Source organism: Diospyros lotus, chromosome 5 (genome assembly GCF_014633365.1).
Source record: "Diospyros lotus cultivar Yz01 chromosome 5, ASM1463336v1, whole genome shotgun sequence".
Taxonomy (NCBI): domain Eukaryota; kingdom Viridiplantae; phylum Streptophyta; class Magnoliopsida; order Ericales; family Ebenaceae; genus Diospyros; species Diospyros lotus.
Genome location: NC_068342.1, coordinates 18,003,045 through 18,028,790, shown reverse-complemented (window position 1 = coordinate 18,028,790; position 25,746 = coordinate 18,003,045). Strand labels below are relative to the sequence as shown.

Genomic DNA, 25,746 nt, shown 5'->3' with positions numbered 1-25,746 from the left:
CCATTGAGGCAGTCCATGAGAATTTTTATAGAAATGGGGTCACCCCTTGCCATAAGAAGCAGGTCATCCGCAAAAGCTAGATGTGTGATCCTCTGATCACCACACTTGGGATGGAAATTGAATTCTGAATTATTGGTTGCCACTTTGATGGACCTGGAAAAATACTCAAGGCAGCAAACGAAAATGAAGGGGGACAGAGGATCTCCTTGGCGAAGCCCTTTTCTCCCTTGGAAAAACCCGTGCAAGCTGCCATTAATCATAAGGGAAAAAGAGGTGGTTGAGACGCATTGCATGATCCACCCAATAAATTGCTGGGGAAAACCCAAACCGGATAGAGCAGCCTCGATGAAGACCCAACTGACGGAATCAAATGCTTTGCGAAGATCAACTTTGATCATGCAACGCGGAGAGATCCGCTTCCTGTTATATTTCCTGAGAAGCTCTTGGGCAAGATGAATGTTCTCAACCAAGCCCCTCCCTTCAATAAAAGCAGCCTGAGCACGATCAATGATGGAGTTCATAACAGGGGCCATTCTCGCTGCTAAGATCTTGGAAATGACCTTGTAGGTGACATTGCAGCATGATATAGGCCTGAAATCTCCCACTGAAGGAGAATGGGAAGACTTCGGAATGAGCACGATAGCAGTGTGGTTGATCTGTTTAAGAAGGGAGGTAGCATTGAAAAATTCCAAGACTGCTTCGGAGAAATCAACTCTAATCGTGAGCCAAACTTTCTTGAAGAAGCAAGAAGAAAAGCCATCTGGCCCAGGAGATTTACCATCACCGATGTCAAAAAGCGCCTCTTTAATTTCAACCATAGAGATGGGCCTGGCAAAGGCATCAGCCTGATCAGAAGATACTCTTGGACCCGCATCAAAGACACTAAAATCAACCGGCTGGCAGCAGCTGGAAACACCGAGCAAATTTTGATAATAAGAAAGGAACTCATTGGCCACTTGCTGCTGAGAAGAGGAAATTGAGCCATCATCCCTGGTGATCGATGCAATATAATTTCTCTTGGCATTCCGCTTGACAAGGGCGCGAAAGAATTTGGTGCATTTGTCGCTGTTCATGATGTACTTGCATTTAGCAAGCTGACCAAGGAATTGCCTCTCAGCATTTTTAAGGAAGCTGGTTGATTTCCGTAACTCAGCCACCTTATTTTGGAGCTCATGGTTGGTAGGGTCATCATGCAGGGCAAGCTGAGCAACTTTAAGATCACAAGAAACCTTATCAGCTCTGGCTGAAATATGGGTGTAATGAGCAGAGTTGAGCTGCTTTAAAGGCTCCTTAAGGCTACGAAGCTTCTTACAAAAAATGAACTGTTTGGACCCAAAAAACTGATGCGACCAATGATGGCTGACCAGGGCTTGAAAATCATCGTGATCAGCCCACATATTGAAGAAACGGAACGGCCTGTTGGAAGGTCTAGAAGGATGGAAAAGAGTGACCAGGCAAGGGGAATGGTCAGATAAGAATCCTGACGGGAGAAAATTTGCACAGCCTTGGAGACCCTCGGAAATCCAGCAATTATTCACCATGGCTCTGTCAAGCTTACTCCACACCGAGTTGTTTGACCAAGTATAGCGACAACCGAGGGACTGCAAGTCAGAAAGCCCTGAAGAAACACAGCATTCTACAAGGTCCTTGACTTCATAGGGGGTAATCTCTGAGCCATTACATCTGTCCCCGATGCTTAAAACGTTGTTAAAATCACTCAAGACCAACCAAGGGGAGGAACAAAAAGCCCCAAAGTCCCTAAGATTGCTCCATAATGGCCTCTTGTCGACAATAGAATGCAAGGCATATACAAAGCTAATAGAGAAGGAAATAAGGGAAACCTTACAGATAGCTTTGCAATGGATAACTTGCGGAGAGATATCAATAGGCTCAAGAGCCACCTTCGACGAGTCCCATAGAATAAGAATGCGACCGGCTTGATGGGAGTGAAAATTATTCAACTCACTCAACCCTTGAAACCTGGTTGCCATGATCCTTTGAAGCTTCTCAGAATTCAGCTTACACTCTAAAATTCCCATAACAGCAATGTTATAACGATTCATGAGGTCCCTGACCCCGGAATGCTTAAGAGGCATATTAAATCCTCTTATATTCCAACTGGCACAGATCATGAAGACTTTCGGAGGGCCGGACCCCTCTTGACACTTTTCTTCAGGCTGGGGGCCTTAACCTTAGCAGAGGGACCCACTGATGCGGGCAAGGGACTCTGCACTTCTGCCATGGTTGCCTCAGCGGGATGATCCTCTTGGACCTGCCTTAGCCTACTACTTCTCTTCCTGTAAGTCACCATGGTGAATGGGCCCCCCGTGTCACTGTCCTCAATGTGCACCAATTGGGAAGAAGGAAGGTCGATGGCCTGCTCCACATGAGGGACTGATTGAGGCGGATCAGCAGAAGTGGAGGCAGAAATCACCTCCTGTTGGGACCCTGCCATTTGAACTGAGACCTTGCCCGCTTGGGAAGGATCAGAGATTTCCTTTCCTTTTGGGGAGGGATTGCTCTTATTCTTCTTCTTGGGGGTCTTCGATTTGGCAGCTTTCTTCTTTGTAGGATCAGGCTGACCCTTATCCGGCACTAAGGCATCAGCACTGACTTCGACGCATATATGTTCCTGCTCCTTTAGTGGAGGATCCTTTTGCTGCATAGGATCTGGGATCTTATCACCCATCACAGGGACCGGCTCAGGGCTCTGGACAGGCCCCTCAGATGGAACCGATTTTTGCTTACTGGCCTTACAGCTTTGACGGGTGTGACCAAAAAGCATACAAAGAGGACAGAATTGTGGCTCGTACTCGTAAACAACACGCTGATGGCGAAGCTTACCACACGGCATCTTAAATGTGACCTCACGGACCAGGTCTTTAGACACATCATTCTTGATTGGATAGCTATTGTAGTAGGTAGTTATATTTGGTTCAAACTCAGTAAGGTTACTTCTAGTGAAGTTTTGGATCAACTTATGCTTGGAATTGCTCGTGCGAACCTAAGAGTGCAGAGGAAGAGGCCTAGAAGGAGAAAGAAAGAAAGAAGAATAAAACAGAGAGAGAAAGTTGGGGTTGGATGAGAGCAATGGTCAATTGCTGTAAGTTCTTAGGGATAAGAACTCTTTCAAGGAGGAGGGAGTTAGTACAAACCCAAGAATCGCCAAGGATGGATTAGTAATATGAATTACATGTATTTCTCTTTTAGTTGTACTCTTATTTTGTAGTTGTTAGTACCTTCCTTGGTAAAACCTATAAATAGGCTAAGGTTGTTAGAGGACGGTATGTTTTGAATGATAATTGAATTCAACTTTCCCTCTCATTAATTCTCTCTCAAATTCTCTCCCATTTCCCTCTGCTACTTTGTAATATCTCCCTTTCTCTACTCTGTTTGCAACTCTCCCTCATTTTTGTCTATTATCTTCCCTGTTTTTGTCTAATTCTCCCTCCAATCATTCTATTATTGGTCATAATTCCCTCGGATTCTTTCGATTTCCAATCCAAACCCTAGGCTAAACCCTAGGTACATGACACTTAAACGATTAGGAAATTGAATCTATTAGAACTCTGTTTGGGGATGCTTTACTATTTCCCGATTAATGATGACTGGTGAGGGGTAGAACTCATTTTCCTAGGAATCTAGAGGCTTGTTTGGCTTTCTCTTATGGTGCTTTATGCTATCTTGGGATGGGTTTCTTTCTTTGAAAAAGGGGCGTAGAGAATGTTGTTCCTCTGGGGTGCTAGTCTTTGCCTGGATTATTTGTTTAGGCATCAAAAAGGATAACCCATGAAAGGTAAAGAAGATAATTCCATATTAGTGATGCATGGTGTTAGAACAATGCATAACCAGTCAACCAAATATTCTTTCCTAACATCTAATGGCAAGAGACATTGGAGTTTATTGTTTCCTCTGTTAAAGGTAGAGTGGGTTATGCATTTTCCATCCACTTGATCACCTAATGAGGTCACCATTGCTCCTAGCACAGAGATATGCAGTTTTTGCAAATTATTGCTTAATGTGTGTTGTTGTGCATTTGGCTAGAGAAAAATGGTAAAGAGTTTCAAAAGGCAAGCAAACTCCTATTCTTATTTTAGGGTCCATTTGGTTAGGGTCTGTTGACCCTTTTCATCATTTGGATTTGGGTCCAAATCTAGTATGGATTTGGACTAAAAAATAGAAGAATTTGAAATGAATTCAAAAGGGATATTATTTGAAATGATAGACTTTGAAATGCAAGTATTTCAAGTACAAATTTCATATGACATAATTTGAAATCCCTTTATCGAGATACTAATTTAAAGAGAATCTGATGAGGAGCAGATTGAAGAGGACATCCTACACCAATTGGAGAAGAGGAAGAATAGGCAATGTGCCTGAGCAGCACGCACTGGCAGTCGACAACCATCAAAAGCGGTCGACAGCCATTAGTTGTACATCTTGGTGGTCGACAGATCATCAAGGATCAGTTGACTACCAGAATACGCGGACAATGAAAACTTCGTCACTCATGCACTGGCTGTCGACAGTTCACCTAGGGTCGGTTGGCAGCCAATAGCTTTGAACACTAACGGTCGACAGTTCAATGTAAAACAGTCGATCGTTCGGGCATCCGTGTCGACAATCAGCATATGCACATACTGCCGATTGACAGTGGATCCCAAAGGGTTGACCACCAGTATGTTTCGTCATCTAGAAGGGGTCCGTTTTTAATATTTTCATGTTTAGAAGTTTTAATATTCTTTTGTTTGGAGTTAATTTAAGGTTATTAGCGTCATTTAAGCAGTTGTTTTAGCTATTTAGGGTTTGCCTTAAAAGGGTTGTGAACGGTTGGAAATTTCATTATTTTTGGTACTCAATAACAAATTCTTAGTTTTTTTTTTTGTTCTTTGGTTGATTCCAATATACTTCTCACGTTCTTTCGAGTGAAACTTGAGCAACGCTCGTTCATGCGTTACGTGCACGATAGTCTTATTCGTATTCTCATTTCCGTTTTGCGTCAGGTGGTATCAGAGCTATGGCTGACGATCATCATAGGACTCTTGAGGCGAGGATCGATGCGATTGAGACTAATTTGCAAGAAATCGACAATCAACTCAGGGACGTGATGGCGGCCTTGAACCTTGGAGGAGGTAACCCTAGGCAACAACCACCCAACAACCCTGCTTAGGTTGCTACCCCCAATCCTTTTCAGATCGATGCTCGTATGAATCCAACCCCAATTCGTTATCATGGCTGGCAAGATGACTACTATGGTTACAAGATTAAGGTAGAGATTCCTGTTTCCAATTGGAGTCTAGGAGTAGAATCTTTTCTTGACTGGTTGAATGAGGCCGGAAGATTTTTCAAAATCATGGAGGTTAGTAAAGAAAGTAAGGTTGCAATAGTGGCATACAAACTAAAAGGGGGAGCAGGGGCTTGGTGGCAGAGCATCCTTGATGAGTGTTATAGGCTGAGACAACCACCAAGTAGAGACTGGGCTTTAATGAAGGAGTTGTTGCAACAACAGTTTCTCCCTATGGGTTTACATGCAGGACTTGTATTGGCAGTTCTTGGATTATAGGCAGGGTAATCGTTTGGTGGCTGCCTATACTAAGGAGTTCTTGAGGCTACAATCTCGTTGGGATGTCATGGAGGTTGATGATTATCAGATTGCATGGTTTGTGAGGGGATTAAAGTATGAAGTTCAAGAGAAGATGGGAGTTTAGCCCATCCATTCCTTGATAGATGAACGGGAAATGGCGTTCCGAGTCGAATCACTACTTGCGTAGTAGTTGCGACGCCCTCCACCTTTCCGAAAGTATTTATATGATACTGTTTGGAAGGCATCGGAAGGGCCACGTCCACCCTAGGCTGCGAGCAAACCACTAGCGGTTAGCAACCTGGTAGAACCAAGACAGGTTGGAAGTGGGGAGCAGTTGAATGATAGGGCATTGAACAATCCATATGCAAAATTGGCTGTTGGTAAGTGTTATAGGCGCGAAAAGCCTGGACATAAATCGAATGAGTGTCCAAAGCGAAGGGCAGTACATGTTGTGGATACAGTAGTTGATGATGATGAGGATCCGGATCATGAACATGATGGTAATGAAGAAGAGGGGGAGGAAGAGTATACTGATGAGGTTTGTGGAGACGAACAAGGAGATTTTGTGTGTTGTGCAGAAGATCTTATGCTCGCCCAAGCAAGAAGAAGTAACTCAACGAAGAAAGATCTTTCAAGCCAAGTGTCGAGTCGGCGAAACTGTTTGTAGTCTGATCATAGACAGCTGCAATTGTGAGAATTTGATTGCCAAGAAACTGGTGGATCATCTAAAGCTACCCACTGAGGCACATCTAGCTCCTTATCAAGTTGGTTGGATTTAGAAGGGTTCGTCCATACAGGTAACTCGAATTTGCAGAGTACCCTTGTCCATGGGGAGTTTTTACAAATCTAAAATTATTTATGATGTTGTGGAGATGGATGTATGTCATATATTATTGGGCAGACCATGACAGTTTGATGTGGATGCTTTACATAGGGGAAGAGAGAACACCTACATGTTCCAGTGGAAAGGTAAAAAAATTAAGATCGTGCCAACATGGAGTACACAGAAAACTTCTAAAGTGGAAGGGAAGGCTTTCCTAGCTATTGCAAATTCTACCAAGGTAGAGGAGGTCGCTGAGGAAACTCCTAGGTCTGTTAAGGAGTTATTGTGTGAGTTTTAGAGTGTGACTGCAGAGCCCGAAGACTTATCTCCCATGCGAGACATTTAGCACCAAATTGATTTGGTCCCCGGGGCTCGTCTGCCAAATCTGCCCCATTATCGCATGAATCCGAAAGAGAGCCAGATTTTACAAGAGAAGGTTGAAGAGTTGCTGTAAAAGGGTCATGTTAGGGAGAGTATCAGTCCATGCGCTGTGCTGGCTTTACTTGTCCCCAAAAAAGATGAATCATGGAGGATGTGTGTTGATAGTCGAGCTATCAAAAAAATTACGGTGCAATACCGGTTTCCTATACCCAGGTTGGCTGACATGTTGGATCAATTGGCTGGATCCGTTGTGTTCTCGAAAATTGATTTGAAGAACGGGTATTATCAGATTTGGATTAGGCTCAGTGATGAGTGGAAGACTATTTTCAAGACAAAGGAGGGCTTGTATGAGTGGTTGGTTATGCCTTTCATTCTTTCCATTGCACCGAGTACTTTCATGCGGTTGATGAACCAGGTATTGAAACCTTTTCTGGGCAAATTTGTTGTCGTTTATTTTGACGACATCCTGATTTTCAGTCGTAGTGAAGAGGATCACAAAATGCACTTGAGGAAGGTGTTGGAGGTGTTGCATGAGAATAAATTATTTGTCAATCTAAAAAAGTGCAACTTTATGACGAGCCAAGTTATATTTCTCGGGTATGTAGTAAGTTTAGTAGGGATACGCGTTGATGAACAGAAGATTCGGGCGATTAGAGATTGGCCGATGCCGAAATCCCTTACTAAGGTATGCAGTTTTCCATAGTCTTGTTGCTTTTTATAGGTGTTTTATTTGAAATTTCAGCAATATCGTGACTCCTATAACAGACTGCTTGAAGAAGAAGAAGGGGGAGAATTTTGAGTGGATCGACACTACTGCTAGCAGTTTCGAGGAGATCAAACTCCCATTTTGGCATTTTCGGATTTTGAGCACGTTTTTGAGGTTGAATGTGATGCATGTGGGACAGGAATTGGAGGTGTACTTTCTCAAGGAGGCAGGCCGGTGGCATATTTTAGTGAGAAATTCAATGAGGCCTGACAAAAGTGGTCTACATATGACCAGGAGTTGTATGTGGTATTTCGAGCCTTAAAGACTTAGGAGCATTATCTACTACCGCGGCAATTTGTGCCCTACTTGGACCACCAGTCTTTGGTGCACTTTAAAACCCAAAGAGATTTGAAGCATAAGATGCATGTTCACTGGGCTGCCTATTTTGGGCAGTTTAATTATGTCATAAAACACAAATCCGGGGTTACTAATAGGGTGGCGGACTCGTTGAGCAGGAGAGTGGCCTTGCTGGTTACCATTAGTCATGAGGTAGTTGGGTTCGAATTTCTGTCGAAGCTCTATGAGATTGATGAAGGCTTTGGGTCGATATGGGAGAAACATATGGTGAAGTAGCTGATGGGCGACTTTCTTGTGCATGACAGATTTTTGTTTAAGGGAAATCGGTTGTGTATCCCTCGCACATCCTTGCGTGAGAAATTACTAAGAGAGTTGCATGCTGGAGGCTTGAGTGGTCACCTAGGTCGGGACAAGACGATTGGCAGTCTCGAGGAGCGTTACAATTGTCCACAATTAAAGAGGGATGTTGGCAGATTCGTGCGGAAGTGTCTCGTTTGCCAAACACAAAAGGGACACAGGCAGAACATTGGTTTGTATAAGCCTTTACCTATACCGGAGCAGCCTTGGGAAGATCTTTCCATGGATTTTGTGCTGGGCCTACCTCATACCCAGCAAGGGTCAGACTCTATCTTTGTTATGGTGGACCGGTTTTCTAAGATGGAGCATTTTATTCCTTGTCAGAACACCAGTGATGCCCCACATGTTGCAAAGCTGTTCTTTTAGGAGATTACCAAGTTGCATGGGGCCCCTTGCTCTATCACCTTCGATGGCGATCTGAAGTTCTTGGCTCATTTTTGGTCGACTTTGTGGAAGAAATTTGGGACAGGGTTACACCTTAGCAGCACTGCGCATCCCCTGATCGATGGTTAAATGGAAGTGGTTAATAGAACCTTAGGGAATAATCTACTACAGTGCATCTACGGTGAGAAGATGAAACAATGGGACCTGGTGCTAGCATAGGCCGAATTTGCATATAATAGCGCAGTTCATTCCTCGATAGGTATGTCCCCTTTTGATATTGTTTATAGGCGGGTTCCACGACAAGTGGTGGACTTGGTTAGGCTACCGGGTTCTATAAAAAGGAGTCTAGCAGCGGAGCAATTAGCGGAACAACATGTAGAGGTGATCGACCAAGTGAAAAGGAAGTTGGAAGCCTCCAATGCAAAGTATAAAGCTGCTACGGACACCTATCGACGCTAAAAGACATTTTGGGTGGGCGACATGGTGATGGTGTTCCTGAGAAAAGAGCATGGTGGGAGTCAGAAGAAGCTGGATTCGAAGAAGTATGGGCCTTTCTAGATTCTGTGCAAGATCAATGACAATGCTTATGTTGTTGATCTTTCGGCACATATGAGGGTTTCTCAGACGTTTAATGTTGCAGATCTTTATGATTATGTGTCACTTGGTGATGCACCATTGTATCCTGATGACACCTCGGAGTTGAGTTGTTCTGAAGTGGAAGGGAATGATGCGAAGCAGATCAAAGACGACATCTTACACCAATTGGAGAAGAGAAAGAATAGGTGATGTGCCTGAGCAGCACGCACTAGTGGTTAACAACCATCAGAAGCGGTTGATAGCTAGTGGTTGCACATCCTGGTGGTCGACAGATCATCAAGGGCTGGTCGACCACCATAATACGCGGATAATGAAGACTTTGTCACTTGCGCACTGGTGGTCGACAGTTCACCCAGGGTCGGCTGATGGCCAGTAGCTTTGAACATCAATGTTGAAAATATCTATATCGATAGAAATATCGGTACTATGATTTGATGAAAATATCGATATCGACGGATATTGATGTAAAATTTACGGAAAGTACATAAATTTAGTTAAAAACATAATATTTTTTAATGAAACTTTTAGTAATGTTAAAATAATCATTTCTACAACCAAAAACCATATTACATCTAACAAGTAACAACTAGAAGGTATAAATATGGATATAATATATAAACGAGCTATATAAAAAATTAAAAAGCTTCCATTAAAACTTTTCAATTAATTTGCATCACACAAGTCATGCAAATTTTAATACCAGAATGAAGTCCTAGGTGGTTCATACATGATGTGGCCAACATCTAGATTTATACAATACTGATACCATGATATATAATTTGAATGGTTTTGAACTTTTGAATATAATCATGAACATGCCATGAATAAGGTTCTTGTTTTCTTCGTACCATCATCTATCCATATATAGGGAATTGTGTGTAAGGATCATTAGAGATCCGAAAACCTCTATAGCTATCATCACTAGTCTCTAAACTCATGGATTCAAAAGTGGTTGAAATGTTATCTTCATTGGATGATGACATCCCTAACTGCATTTGATGGATTCTCCTTGTATAATCCTTACCGATAGCCCCTCATGTGGGTTGAAAACTTATTTTATTTATTTGATAAAAGCTTAACAAATTATTATTTGAAAAGCTTAAATTTCACTTTTCATTTATGAAAATTTAACTGATATTTCCCGGATATTTTACGGATATTTCCTCGATTTTTGTAAAATTTATACTACAAGTTCACGGAAAGAATATTTTACGGAAATATTGCGGATATTTGTAGATATTTCCAGGACATTTTGACGGACATGAGATTACATCCTCTATCTATATCGGTACCCTTGATTTACGGAAATATCGGCAGAAATATCGTGAAAATCACGGATATTTTAAACTATGTCGAACATTGGTTGTCAATAGTTTGATGTAAAACGGTCAACCGTTTAGGCACCCGTGTCAACAATCAGCATATGCACATACTGCGGGTCAACAGTGGATCCCAAACGGTCGACCACTAGTATGTGTCGTCGTCTAGAGGGGGTCCGTTTTTAATATTTTCCTGTTTAGAAGTTTTAATATTCTTTTGTTTGGAGTTAATTTAAGGTTATTAGCGTCATTTAAGTAGTTGTTTTAGCGATTTAGGGTTTGCTTTAAAAGGGTTGTGAACAGTTGGAAATTTCATTCTTTTTGATGCTCAATAACAAATTCTCAGTTTTCTTTTGTTCTTTGGTTGATTCCAATACACTTCTCACGTCCATTCAAGTGAAACTCAAGCAACACGCGTTCGTGCGTTATGAACACGACAGTCTTATTCGTATTCCCGTTTCTGTTCTGCATCAGAATCATTCTTATTTCCTTGCATTTTTAGATCATAATGAGTTTCTGTTTATTGTCTTTCGTTGTATACTTTGGAAATATCTATGTGTATGTTGATATAACTTTGGCTTCTTCTATGTGGTCTTCATATAAGGCTTACACCCCTTTAATTTGCATTCTGCAGTTAGCATCCAAAAGCTCACTAATAAAAATAAACAATAATATTGCAAATATGAACATATGTGCAATCTCCTACAGATAGGACAAGTGATTTAGCTGTCTCACTGTTTTAGATAATTACTTAGTTTTGCTTTTTGTGATTGAGGGTTTTGAAGTTGAAACTTGGATTCTCTAGTATCCTGCAAAAGTGGATATGCATGCATTCATACTTTTAATTGCATCTTTTTAGCAGCTTTGGTCTTCTGATGCCTACCAATTGACCTGCATTGATTTTCCAGGTTGATAAATTAGCAAGAAAGCTATGGAACTGTGAGGCCAAATCATATTTTTGCTGCATCACTTCAACAATTTGGTTGTTCATGCCATATAAAATGTTTTGTTTTATATTTTCTTCCTTGTATGAACACTTTCAAAGCTAAGATCACTGGTAAAGCTCAAATATGTTTTGCGGGTAGCGGCAATCTCTTCTTTCCCACTTGGGTCTTTAATTGTTGTTTGGGGACTTTAAATTGTTATATTACTAGTTCTATGAGGATCTTAAGAATTTAGTAGCAATAGCACATTTGAAGAAATGTTGGTGTTGATAGAAGGAAATGATTTCTCATCTTTTTAGCATCTTGAACTAGAAGATGATGACCCCCAAATTGGCTGAAAATCTTAACTTTGTAATGACACATCTCTGTAAATTTTGACTACTGTTAGTTGTTATCTGGGGATCAGCACTGGTTGCGATTTTTCTTAGCTTAGCATGTGCTACCAGAAGACTGGACCCTCCTAGATTTTATATTGGCATCTCTTTCTCAAGGTGCACCGCAGTTGTTTCTGTTAAACAGTGTTTTCAAATGCCTATTGATATATTTGTCATTATCTTTTAATTCTTTGACATCTTGTCTTTTTTATGCCAAAGTTTTCTTTGGGTTTCAGTGCATGCTCTTATTTTTTCTATTTTTCTTTTGTTTTAATATATTCAATGAACTTGTAGTTGCATGTTCAAATAATCTACACAGGGGAACCACTAAATTGAACAAAACAAGAAGTTTATCTGCATATGCACACTTTGTTTGTTTTTGTGTTTCTGCCAATAGATGGTTTATTTAAATGATTTTTGATCTTGGATTATACCTTTTTAGATCCTCAGTTGAGTTTGCTTTTCATGTAGGTTCTCTGCAAAATGCTTCCAAACTACTTATACCATGTTAAACAATATCGCACCTCATTGTTGATCAAGCTTTATGGACTTCATGCTGTGAGACCAATTGGAGGATGGAAGGTGAAGTTGAAGAAATTAACTTAATCAATGTTTTGATACGAGAATAGAATGTGCTGATATACTGTGCTAACTAGTCTCTTTTTTCCTTTTCAATCTTTTTGCTCCTATCTTGCTCTTGACAGCCACATCTAACAACTATAAAGATGAAACTGCAGATTATCAGATGCTAGTGAAGGAAAGAGAAATCCTAATGAGGGTTGCAAATTCTAAAAGAAAAATGAATGTTTCTGTCTCGTCTCTCCTCTTTTTTTTTGTTTCCACTTTTGCTATTATTTACTTAGGCAGGAATTTTGAACTCTACTTTTGGCCAAGGAAGAGTAAGGGTAAGGTTTTGCACAATTGACCTTCCTTATGACTAACAATGAGGGAGTCTCGTGCAGTGGGTTCACTTTTTTTGTTTTTTCAATCTGGTTAACAAACTTGATATGCCAGGGACAATGTAGCTTCTGTAGTGAAGCTGTTGTGAGGAAGAGAAGCATTTTCTTGGTAAACTAATTTTTGAATTATTCTTCTCTTAAAAAGTAACACAAGATATCAAACTTCCCTAAAAATTTGGCAACACTCGAGTTCGTGTAGATTTGGTTCAGTAAGTGTGTCAATTTTATTGAATTTGTATCTGTTATGGATTTGGTATGTGAGAAAACCTCAAGTTTTAGTAGTGTTTGGTTACCCTGCTTCTCATTCATTTTATGTATAGCCTATTTTTCGGAAGACCATATAACTAAGGAAAAATTATAATAACTATAATTAAGATGTCACAAGTTGCGACTGAGTTACCGCCAATTTGAAATTTTCCTCTTGCTGTAACTTTTATTTTAATTTACTGCTGTTATTTCTTACTGCTGTAATCTTGTTATTACATTTACCAGCTGTAATTCTGTTATCAGATTGTTAGCCTAGGGAGAGCTCACTTGTGAGGGCCAAAATCGGACAAAACGGTTGTTGTAACCGCTGTAAGGCGTGATCTGCTGTGGCAGCGCCCTTGCTAAGAGTGTATATACTCTCCAAGGCACTCTTGGAGAGGATTATCGAAATTCATCAAGAACAATCTGAATTCTCTCAATTTTCTCTTGTCTCTCTCCCTGCTCTTCCTCTGTTCTCTCTCCCTATTCTTGCCCTTCTCTGTTTCTCCCCTGTTTCTTCTCTGTTGCGACTTCCTGATTCTCACCGAATCAGAGAAGCAGCTATTGTCACAGCCCAGCAGTGACATAAGATTTTATATAATTTTGAGAATTACTTTAAATAACAATAACCTTTTTTGTAGTCAAACAAAGAGGTAAAATAACAATTTTACTAATGCATTGGGTTTCATCACTAGTGCTGGTGGGTTCATCGTTGGAGTGTGATGAATTTATCTAGTTTTATTGCAATTTGCTGTGGTAAACCTAGATGCATTTTGAACCCATATATGGGTTTGAGATAAATAACAAACTTGGATCTAGGTTCAAAATGTTCATCTCAAATTTAGATATGGGTTCGAGGATGAGAGAGAGAGAGATATATGTACATACATTGCCAATGTTGTGAAATTTCTCTCTCTACAAATTGAAAGGCTCGATTTTTAGAGAGAGTGAGAGAAAGAAGGAGATTTTTAGATAAAGTGAGAAGAGAAAAATAGAGATTTTTAGATAGAGTGAGAGAAAGAAGGGGATTCAAGCTTATAGCAGATGAGAGAGAGAACAGTGTCACTGTCATTGTTGTTGTCATCAATGCCATAAACCCTTGTGGTTGCTAGCTAAGAAATAATGAGAAATAGAGAAAGGAAAAAATGCTTAAGAAGAGAAAAAAAGAGAAAGAAGATTTTTTTTTTATAAATATATTGGCATTTTAGTTTTTTTAATATTTAATTGGAGTTAATGGTAAGGGAAAATTACAATAAAACATTAATTATAAAGGTTACTTGCTATATTTTTCAAGCATTGAGAGTAATTTTTGTAATTATTCTAAATTTCAAGAATATTCTAAATTTTAAGTGTAAGCTACTCTGCTTTTTTTATTAATTATATATTCTATGTTATCTACTCTTCACACCTAATGTGTGAACATGTTTTGTGAGTTCATCGGTTACTTTGGGTAAGTAGGTAAGAACTTAATGTAGATGCTTGATGTAATCACATTGTAATAAGAAAAGCCTCAAAATCTCCTCCACGTGTATTTATCTTGTATAGAACCAATTAGTACTCATTTTTTCTCTAAAACCCTTCATAAGATTTCTGTAGGAACTGTCATAAGTTTTTTCTAGATCTATAAAGACCATATGTAAATTCTTGTATTCATCTCTATACCTTTCCATTCACCTTAACAAATATATAACTTTTATTATTGACCTACTAGGCATGAACAGTGTTATTAAAGGCCCCGGTGCACTAAGGCACACAAGGGTGTTGGAGCCTGAGACGCAAGGCGAGGCGTGTGCCTGGTGGAACTAGGCATATGATAACTAAAATATATATATATATATATATGTCGTAATTGAAGAATAAGGTATAAAATAGGTCCTAACCATAGTTATCTGGTTCGTGGAACGCTCGATACGTGGAATGCGGTATGAGGATGTGGTACGCCACTTTTCCTGGGACGCGGTATGTGGGGGGTAGGTTTCATCGGTTTGCCACTTGGGGTCATGGTACACTTTGGTGCGCCAAAGTGGAACATTGATGAATATATAAATTTTTTAAAAAATATTTTAGATTTTTTGACCATATAAATTAGGAAATAGGAACTATTACAACAACAACAATAACATATCCAGCCTTTATCCCACTATGTAGGGTCGGTTACATGAATTCTAGACTTCCATATATTTCTGTCTTTTGTCATATCTTCATTGATGTCCATACACTTCATATCAAACTTTAATGTTTCTCCCAAAGTCTTCTTAGGTCTACCTCTACCTCTTTTTTTGACTAATTGTTTCATTTCATCCACTCTCCTCACAGGAGCGTCTCTTGATCTCCTTTTCACATGACCAAACCATTTTAGTCTAGTCTCTCTCATCTTCTCCTCTATTGGCACTACTCCTACCTTATTACGAATAACTTTATTTCTAATTTTATCTTTTCTTGTATGGCCGCATATCCATCTTAACATCCTCATCTCCACTACGCTCGTCTTTTGCTCATGCTGGTATTTGACTGCCCAACATTCTGAGCCGTACAACAAAACTGGTCTTATAGCTGTCATATAGAATTTTCCTTTCAGTTTTAATGGGATTTTACCATCACATAACACCCCCGATGCATTTCTCCATTTTAGCCAACCTGCCTTAATTCTATGTGTGACATCCTCGTGAATTTCTCCATCTTTTTGAATCACTGATCCTAAATATCTAAAATGATCTTTTCTTTGTAAGATTTGGTCTGAAATAGGAACTATTACAAATGATTAAAATTCTTAAGATAGAGAAATGATGAAGCTTACATGGGAATTGGGATTAGAAGTTAGGACTTAGGAGTTTAGGATTGAAAACAATGAAGACATCAAACAAGATCAAGATTCAAGGACAAAGTCTTAAAGGGCTATTCAGTACACATACTTCCTTTTGGAACCCACAAAATGGATTTGCCCGTCGAACTTTATATTTGACGTTATTTTAATGTGCAATGAGATGTTTTCCATGTGTATTTCTAAAAAGTACAATGGGAATTATGTGAAGTGGAGTCCTAATAAAAACTTCAGCCAAAAAGTTAAAAAGTGAAGCACAACTCACGAGAGGTGGCTGTGCCTCTCTGCAGAGCAGACCCACAAGCTGCTCTCCACCAGCTACGACAACTTGAAGCCTCACAGTGGAAGAAGGAAACCTCATCTTCATCTTCTGCAACTTGAAGTACTCCATTGTTGAAGAAGCTTCAAAGATTTGTTGTCCATCGTCATCCGTATTCCGTAGTCACCTCTATTTGGAGATGAGAAGCTTGAACGGTGGGGAACTTGCTGCAACCTCTTTTCAGAACTTATACAGATTTGATCCTCGTCGCTGCTTCCCTTTCTTGACAAAAACCATGAGTTGTTGTAGAGAGAAAGGAAGAGCTATTGCAGAGAGAAAGGAAGAAGACAATATTGGTGCAAAGAGAGAGGAAGAAGATGGCAGCAGGGACCCGGGTCTTCATTACCAGAGAATTGGGACGTGTCCCCAAGCATTCCAAGACGCAAACGCATCATGTTCCAGTGCGCGCGTATTGGAACGCAGTGCTTAGGGGTGGAGTGGGGGGCATATATCAAAAAAATTAAAAAATTCAACACATATTAACTAAGAAAAATATTAAAACAAGTTATATACCTATAAATTTAGTAACTAGCATATAAGCATCACAAAAGTTAAAAAAATTTGTAAGAAAATTCTTTAATTCAACTTAAATTAAATCTTAAAAATTTATAGGTCTTAAATCCTAATTAAGATTAACTAATTATGAATTTTAAATAATCCAAAAATCATCCTCATCATCAAGATTAAACATTTCCATATTTTCATCATTAGAAGCATCAGTCTCTTTGGTTTGAGAGTCTCTTTTGATTTATTGTTTATTTAGTATTTAGTTATAATTGAAATTAGAATATGAAAAGTTTCATTTTCTTATTAGGATTGGATTCTATTAAGAATGATAACAATAAACAAAATACTAATTCCAATAAGTAAATACCAATTTCAATTACTATTTAGTTATAATTGAAATTTGAAAAGTTTATTTCCTTATTAGAATTTGATTCTATTAAAAATCACAACAATAAATAAAATATCAATTCCAATTAGTATTTAGTTTTAATAAAAATTGGAATCTGAAAAGTTTCCTCTTTCCATTAGAATTGGATTCTATTAAAAATCATAGTAATAAATAAAATATCAATTTCAATAAGTAAATACCAATTCCAATTAATATTTAGTTATAATTGGAATAAGAATCTGAAAAGTTACCTTTTCCTATTAGGATACCATTAAAAATTACAGCAATAAACACTTAAAAGTTAAAAACAATAAAAATACTTTTAAAAAACCAGCCAGACGCGTCTAAGCCCTAGGCTGCGCCTAAGGGCCTAGACGTGCCTCACTTGCTTGTGCCTGCCTGCGACCATTCCAGGGGCAAAAGGTGCGCCTAGCGCCTAGGCGCGCCTTTAATAACACTGGGCATAAAGCCAAATTGGTTTTCTGATACCTTGGTTTATCTTCTTAATCTTTGTTCAATAATTCCCTCCCAAAATTTCATAGTGCCTTTAATAACACTAGGCATAAAGCCAAATCGGTTTTCTGATACCTTGGTTTATCTTCTTAATCTTTGTTCAATAATTCTCTCCCAAAATTTCATAGTGTGATTCATTAACGTGATTCCTCTATGATTTCCACATCTTGAACATCTCCTTTATTTTTGTAAATAGGCACTAAAGTGCTCTTCCTCCACTTGTCCAACATCCTTTTTGATTAAAGGATCACATTAAATAATTTTGTTAACCAAAAAATGAAGGAATTTAAAGATTATAAGCACAATGAAAAAATAAAATTTTTTAACCATAAATTCCTTTAGGATCTCTTCAAGGGAATAAATTACGGAGGAGAGGGCATAGGATTACCTCTTGAAGCAAAGATTCAAAACCAATACTTGATGGAGGCGATCACGAAGTTGTCCAAAGATTATAAGCACAATGAAAAAATAAAAATTTTTAACCATAAATTCCTTTAGGATCTCTTCAAGGGAATAAATTACGGAGGAGAGGGCATAGGATTACCTCTTGAAGCAAAGATTCAAAACCAATACTTGATGGAGGCGATCACGAAGTTGTCCAAGTGTCTGGCCTCTAACGATATCCACGCAAGCAAGCAACACCAAGAACCTCTTGGGGGGTTCCTAAGGCTTGAAGAGTGCTAGCTCAAAAGGGGTGGCGTGGGAGCTCTCTCACATGCATGTCACACGACCTCAATGGCTTAAATGCACCCCGAAAAGAGTCGCATAGGGGCTATTTATAGCCCTTAGGCGCAAACCCTAATTAATGAGGTTTGGGCCACATGGTATTTAAGCCATGTTTTAAACACTTTAAAATATAGTATTGGGCCTTTTCTTTTTATTCTCCTTTTAGACTTTATGTTTTAAACATTTTAAAACAACCCATTTGGGCCTTAGTTTTAAACACTTTAAAATAGTCCATTAAGCTCTATAACTCACCCCAATAGCTTTAGGTTAGTCCATAAATAAAATGCTAATTAATTAGGTTCCAATTTCCACCAAAACCTAAGGCTCAATTAGGTAACCTAGTCCAACTAGGATTTTAGGTGGAATTTGACAAACCTAATTTATGGATTCTATTTATCTTAGCTCTTCCCAAGGGTTTCCTCAAACCCTAAATGAGCCCGCAATTACCTAATGATGTTTGTCCTTATGCATGTGACACATTATGCTTCTACTTATGTTGGTAATGACCTTTCTCAAAGGCCATAGACCAAGAGGGGAGTTTGGCAACCCATCATGGCTCCCAATTATTAGAAGGATCAAGTTGTGATCCCTAAGCTTCAATGGTGGTCTTCCTATGCAATTCAATCATTTCATCAGTTTAAAGTGTCTCGATCAAATAAGGATATGAAAAGAGTGTCAATCCCTTTTCAGTTTGATCATGATATTCTTTGGTCTCCCGAAAGGATGACTTCCTTTGGATCAAGATCCAACTGTGGCTTGGTAGATCCCTTACACAATTGGTTGAATTTTAGCTCAAAAACAGTAGGAATTCCTCAATTATAGTAGCTTCAGCAATGGATGTAAACGAAAACAATGAAAGAAAACAAAACAGGCCAATTCGAGAGGGCCTTATCTCTCCCACGATCACTCTTCCAAAATTTCCAGCCCCTTTCTCTCTCCTTCTCCCTCCCATTTTATACGTAATCCTCATTCCGTTGCACCACGTGAGTGAATATTCCTTCTCCAACTAAATGTGACTCTTCTACCCTTGCATTTTCTTCCTTAATTGCCTTTGCTTCTCCACCCCTTTTACGTCTCTAGTATGTGTGACGAATAGGGATTCTAACATGGCCACAGACTTCAAGTCATCTTTCATAAAAGGGCCCATGATATATATCTTCCCTTAATCGGGGTCGATGAATCCTATATTGATCACTCACAGCCTTTGCATGCTTCATGGCATACCCAATCACTGTCGCATTCACACCTTTTATTGAGATGCTTCTATAACAATGTCAAAATATATGAATCCACATGCAAGGCACTATGATGATTTCAAGTCGAAGGATCACTTACACAACTGCCACAAGAGGTTTTCGTAGACATTCTTTGCAAGATCCATTTGGAATCTCCTTGAGTTGGGTCACTGTCCAGTGAACTTGTTTTCCAACAAGCACCCATGTACCAGCTTAGGCATTCAATGCCTGCAGTTTGAAAGATTAACTGCCACCTTCCCTAAGGTGATGGCATAGCACACACCAATCTCTTTGCATCATTGATATCCTATCTCAATGACATTTTTGACCAAGGACGTTTTAAGGTATATTCTTCTGTGTATCAAAGACCTTACAATTAAAGTCACTTTTAAATCTTTTCTACACAGAGTATCCCTAGGGACTTTGTCTTTAGGCATCCTATATAATTAAATATAAAAGACAAAGATGTGCCAATTGAATATCACGAATATGAAACAAATAGATATATTACTCATTAATATATCCAATTTTAATGTATCATGTACAACTTAACACTTAAGTTGTAGGCCATACACTAATAATATCAAATCTTAATGTATCAAGTACAACTTAACACTTAAGCTGTATGGCATACACTAACAAAAAATGCCTCTTCTCCCATGCATTTTCATACTTCTAGCAATATATTATCTGGTCCATTTGCTTTACTATCCTTTATCTTTTTCAATGCATGCTTTATTTAATTTGGATATATATGGATATAGAACATGCAATTTCTATCTCCTTCAGAGTTACTAAGATTCCCTAGCAAAACACTTTTTCTCTACATTCATTGAATAGCTTAAAGAAATACTCTTTCCAACCTCCTTGCTTGTCCCCTCATTTACTAGTACTTTTACTTTTTGTCCTTAATGTATTCGTCTTGGCCTAAATCTCCCTTGTTTTTCTATCTCTTGCTTTAGCTAGTTTATATGTATTTTCTCTCCATCTTTTGCATTGGGTATAAATCTTCATAACCTTTTGACTTTGCTTCATTAACTACCTTTTTTGCTTCTTTTTGGCCAAACTATACCTCTTTAGGCTTTCTTCACTACAACATTTATGTACAGTCTTGTAGCAAGCTCTTCTATTTTTGATTTTCTCTTATACCTCTTCATTCCATCACTAAGACTCTTTCTGATTTGGGGCCTCTCCCTTTGACTCTCTTAAAACCCTTTTTTGTTGTATTTCAAATAGCACTAGCACTTTCACTCCACATTTGGTTAGCCTATCCTTGTATGGTCCAATCTCTTCTGTCACGCAATTTTCCCTTAAATGGTTTGTTTTTCACCATTGAAATCCCACCAACTAATTCTTGGGCTTCATTTTTGTGTCATTTTTTCTCTTCTATTTTTTGATATGGACATAAAGGACCAAAAGTCTGTGTTGAGTGGTCAAGCTTTCTTCCAGTGTAACTTTACATTCCTTACAGCATAAGCGATCCTCCTGTCTCATTAGAAAGTAGTCTATTTGGGTTGTTGAGAAGCCATTTTTATATGTGATTTAAGTGTTCATCCTATTTTTTAAATCTATTGTTGGCTAATATGAGCTCATATGCATCCAAGATAACTTTACCTGCATTATTTCTTTCTCCAAATCTATATCCTCTATGTACATCTCGATACCCATTCCCTTCTCTATCCACATAACCAGTCAAGTCACTTCCTATAATGATCTTCTCCCCTCTAGGTAGCTCTTGTACCAACCCCTCTGCATCTTATCAAAAATTTGTCTTTATCTCCTCTTAACCCAACTTGCAGTCCATATGTCCTAATAATATTCATAGTTTCTTCTCCTAGAACAATTTTAGCTGCAATGATCCTATCTCCTAATCTCCTCACATCCACTACCCCATCCTTTAAATGTCTTAACCATAATAATATCCAGTCCATTCTTTGCCTGATTCTTCCCACAGTACCAAAGTTCATATATTCAAATTCTGTCAATATTTTATCCTTATCTCCAAACCATCTTGTCTCTTGGAGGCATAATAATAATTTTTCTCCTAATCATCACATCCAGCATTTTTTTTAATTCCTCTTAGTATATTGGGTGATGCAGAATCTCCAGAGGGCAAAACCCTGCACGGTGTAATTTTTTCTTTTCTTTTGGATGAATTACTTACGTATTGCTCAACTAACCACTTTACATTCCCACAGGTTTATTTTGTTGTCATGGAGAATGTATTACAATTGGATGTGCACATGCATAGGTCCTATGATCTTAAAGGATCATCACAAGGATGAACCATCAGCAAATATAGTGATCATGAGAGAGCCACATTTAAGGATTTGGATCTTGACTTTATCTTTTACCTCAATCCCCAGACTCGGCATAATCTCTTAGAGTAAGTTTATCACTCAATTTACCTTTTTAAGTTTAACACTTAATTGAAAAGTGCCCAAAAATAAATGATTAAAAAAAAAAAGCTTGGTATTGCTATTATTATTTGGTATTTGTTTCTGGTTTGCACCACCTGCTCAGTCAATTTGAAGGTCATTTGGGTGCAGAACTCTTTTATTTGCATTATGCTTTTTAGAGATTTATTTGAAGACTTGAAGTTATGATAGAAATAGAAAGTATCCTTGATACATATTATTTCATAAAATGAGACTTGCACTCCTTAAACTTCCTTGAAATGGGCTGGATTGGTTTGATTGCATGCCTGTCATCCTTGAAGCTAAGCAATAGTTTTGGATGATGTAGGTTTAATATTTGCTTGCCTCAGGACATGGATTCCTGTTTTTGAATGGTTTTGGTCCTATTTATTTTATAGGCAAATCAAATATGATTGCGGGTTTTTGGAAGCTCAGGGCATCATGGACTATAGTCTTTTGCTTGGAATACATCTAGAAGCTCGAAATCAAGGTGGTACTCCTTATTAAAACATCCTCCACCATTTAGTAAATATCAATGGGCCCAAACACATGCAATGTTCCTTAAGGTTGACTTGGATGACAAACAAGAAATACCTTGTATGTATACTTGCCTCGTGGAATCGGATCAGAAGGAAGTTAATATGATTAGTTTACACAAAGAATTTTATCAGTATGCTTTTTTTGACCTAATGTTGGTTTCAATTGGTTTTGTAAGACATGGCTTTTGTTTACTGTTGTTATCATCCTTCTTCATAGTGTTAGTTTTATTTTATTGCTCTGCTACTACATCTTCTTTTCTGCTTTTCACTTACACTGGGACCCTAATCCTTTTATTTTCTTGTCCTCCAGCCCCCTGCAACACCCCCCCCCCCCCCCCCCCCCCCCGCGGGCGGAACCCACCCCCAAAAGAACCACTTTTTCAGGACTTTCTGTTCTGGAGTATCATGTTTTCTTTTTTTGGTTGCAAAAACTTCTACATTTCTAAAAAGCTTAAGTGCGTTTGACAAATGCCGTGTGACCCTACTCTCTGTCAATTATTTATATGGTTTAGTTGGGTATTGATTTACATTAAGGGTATTTAGGCACAAATGGAAATGGTATAATTTTTATTTTTACACTTTTCATTTGCATGAACTTCCATAGATTTTTGAACTTAACACGTGTTGCTTTTCTCTTGTTTGTTCTGTTTCTTGCTAAGAATCACTTCTAAATGATGTGATTTTATTTTTTGAGGGGTTTTGAAACAAACAAAATGAGTCCCGTGTTCAAACACCCACAGATTTATAAATGTACATTTAATCTATACAACTGAATAATATTTTCAAAAAAAAATTCTTGTTACCATGCGTTGCTTCAAATAGCTTCATGAAGTCCATATAGCATACAGTTTCTTAGGATTTGATATTCATGTTCTGCAGGTAACAAAAGCGGAGCACATTATGACTCATTGCAAGCATGTGGGGACTTTGACTGGGCTCTTGCTGATATTTACCAATCTCCTGGGAGGTAAAATGCTTTTTCTAATTGAAATAGTCTCCTTCCCATATAATTTATCATTTCTTTCTTTCTGAAAAAACTGCATCTTGTTGGGGCATCTCAATTTGTTTTTTTTTTTTTTTTTCTTTAAGTGAAATGTATTATTATTAAGCTCTATTTGGGTTTAGGGTAAAGAAGAGTAAACAGAGTATCCCCAGAAGTCAGCACGCTCAACTTGTCCATCTTTACAGAAACTTACCCTGCCAAAACAAAACAATCCATAGATTTGCAATAGAACATGTTCACTTGTCTGTTGTAGCTTTGCAAAGTTTTTCTTATGATTTAAGAAACAGAGACATTTTAAGAAAGTGTCTTGTCATGTTTTTACACACACTCACTTGACACTTCTGAACTTGTTGGATACTCCTTCAAACATGTCTAGTTATTTCTTAATTTTCTAAAATAAAATACTTGCCATATGCTTATGAACATGTATATCCATTGCCAAAAACCACAACTGTTTTCCTCTGTTTTAGAAATTTTCTGTCAATTGCTGTTGCAGGCCTGGTGCTAAATTTGGAGTCAAAATGCCAGCAAGGGCTGTTAGAGTACATAGAAACAGGAAGGACGGCTTGCCATTTGATAGAGAAGCCGGAACAGGGGAATGCTATGATGCTTTGTTATACATCGGAATAATAGATATCCTTCAAGTTTACAATGTCAAAAAGCACCTCGAGCATGCGTACAAGTCAATACGATATGATTCGAAGTCAATATCAGCAGTAAATCCCAAAGTGTATTCTGCTCGTTTTCTGGACTTCCTTTGTGAAGTATTTCTAGCAGATGAAGTAGATTTGTGAACTTGCTGCTAAATAAATGTTAATTAGGATTCTCAGCAAAAAAGAAAAACAATGTTAAAGTAGGATAAATGTATACTCATGAGGGACTGCTAGTATAAGCATCTTGTTTTCTTAGAAATTCTTTCATCTCTGAAGGTTTATGGGGAGGTGATGAAGTTGGAACACGCGGAAATATCAGTCTCCATGACAAGTCAGTATCACCATCCGATCTTCAGTGCTGTAGTCTTATATTTGCGTATCTTCAATTGTTTTCTAGAAATTTAATTAGTTCTTGACACGACCATATTGGTCATGACGTAGATGCTCGTTGCCCCAGATATATAAAATTTCTCTTACTCCAATTTTTTCTTCTTCTTCTTCATTAAATTTGCCATTTAATGTTGACAGATGCCAACTCATTAACTGCACCTTTGAGGTTTATTATGGGTTCTTTGATGGTTTTCTCTATTCATGAGATGATATAATTTGGAATGTTCCTGGTGACTAGTAGTTCAACAGGAAACCAAAGGCCAAGTAGGCAATGCAGGCTTTATTTTGGCCAAATTTGGCATCAAAATGCCTAAATTTGCGGTCTGGCGTCAATATCATCATCATAAAAGCTATCTCCCAGCACGTTGGCTCACAGGCAGTGAGAAAATGGCTCAGTCTTCAGGCCCCACAGCAAGGGGCTGTTTGGCCTCTTCTCGTCCTCATGTGCATGTTTGACTGGGCAAAATCATGGAAGGCCACAAGCATGGACGCTTTTTGGATGGGAACAAAGAGATGCTATGAAGCATAAACCCCATCCCAAACAATCCCTTGGAAGGAAGGGTAATAATCTGATGGTTGGGACACTGCGCGGTACTAACGGATGATTTTGACAATTCAATGGGGGAAGTGACGTTTACATTCGCGCATACTCTAGCTGGCTGATGGGGAAGGGCTTCGTTGGGGAGAGTAGGGTTTTGATTATTGAGTTCGGGCCACCAATAAATGAGGCTACATATTCATGCAAATTGACTACTTACAATAGCCCCATATATATATACATTTATTGTTGTTTCTGTTTATTATTTATTTTTTTAATACCCAATTTGGTATAATGGCAACTGCCGTCTGTGGTCTACATTTTTATTAGAGTTTGAGAAGGGGTCGAATTTGTATGCACTCTTACTCTTCTTTATAAAATGTTTGTTGAAATAAAAATAATTTAATAAGCTTTAAAATTATAGTTGTTATTAAAAGAAAATATTTTATTAGAGCTTATTTCCTGATATAGCTAACAGGGATGTAATTTTGCTTCTACATTATAATGACATTATTTTGAGAAAAAGTCTTTAACAGAATAAAATGACAAAAATATCCCTAGGGCTTTAAAATCAAGTATAATGACATAAACTTATCTAGGGTTTATTATTATAATATTTATTTTTCATAAAACTACACATGAGATATTAATAAAATTGATCTATAT

The 25,746-nt window shown here is 38.3% G+C and overlaps 1 protein-coding gene across 2 annotated transcripts in view; it reads left to right on the top strand.

Moving 5' to 3' along the window:
* The window catches only part of LOC127802338 (phosphatidylinositol 4-phosphate 5-kinase 9-like), a 62,663-nt gene extending 38,013 nt beyond the window's left edge, over positions 1–24,650 (top strand). The window contains exons 5-9 of one of the 2 annotated variants that reach the window (XM_052338085.1): positions 12,298–12,408; positions 21,739–21,926; positions 22,356–22,447; positions 23,376–23,463; positions 23,996–24,649. In XM_052338085.1, the coding sequence (XP_052194045.1) occupies positions 12,298–12,408; positions 21,739–21,825 (198 nt within the window). In that variant the 3' untranslated portion in view covers positions 21,826–21,926; positions 22,356–22,447; positions 23,376–23,463; positions 23,996–24,649. Of the gene's footprint in view, positions 1–12,297; positions 12,409–21,738; positions 21,927–22,355; positions 22,448–23,375; positions 23,464–23,995 lie in introns of both variants that reach the window. The other variant, XM_052338086.1, reaches the window with a different exon arrangement.
* The last annotated feature ends 1,096 nt before the right edge of the window (positions 24,651–25,746 follow it).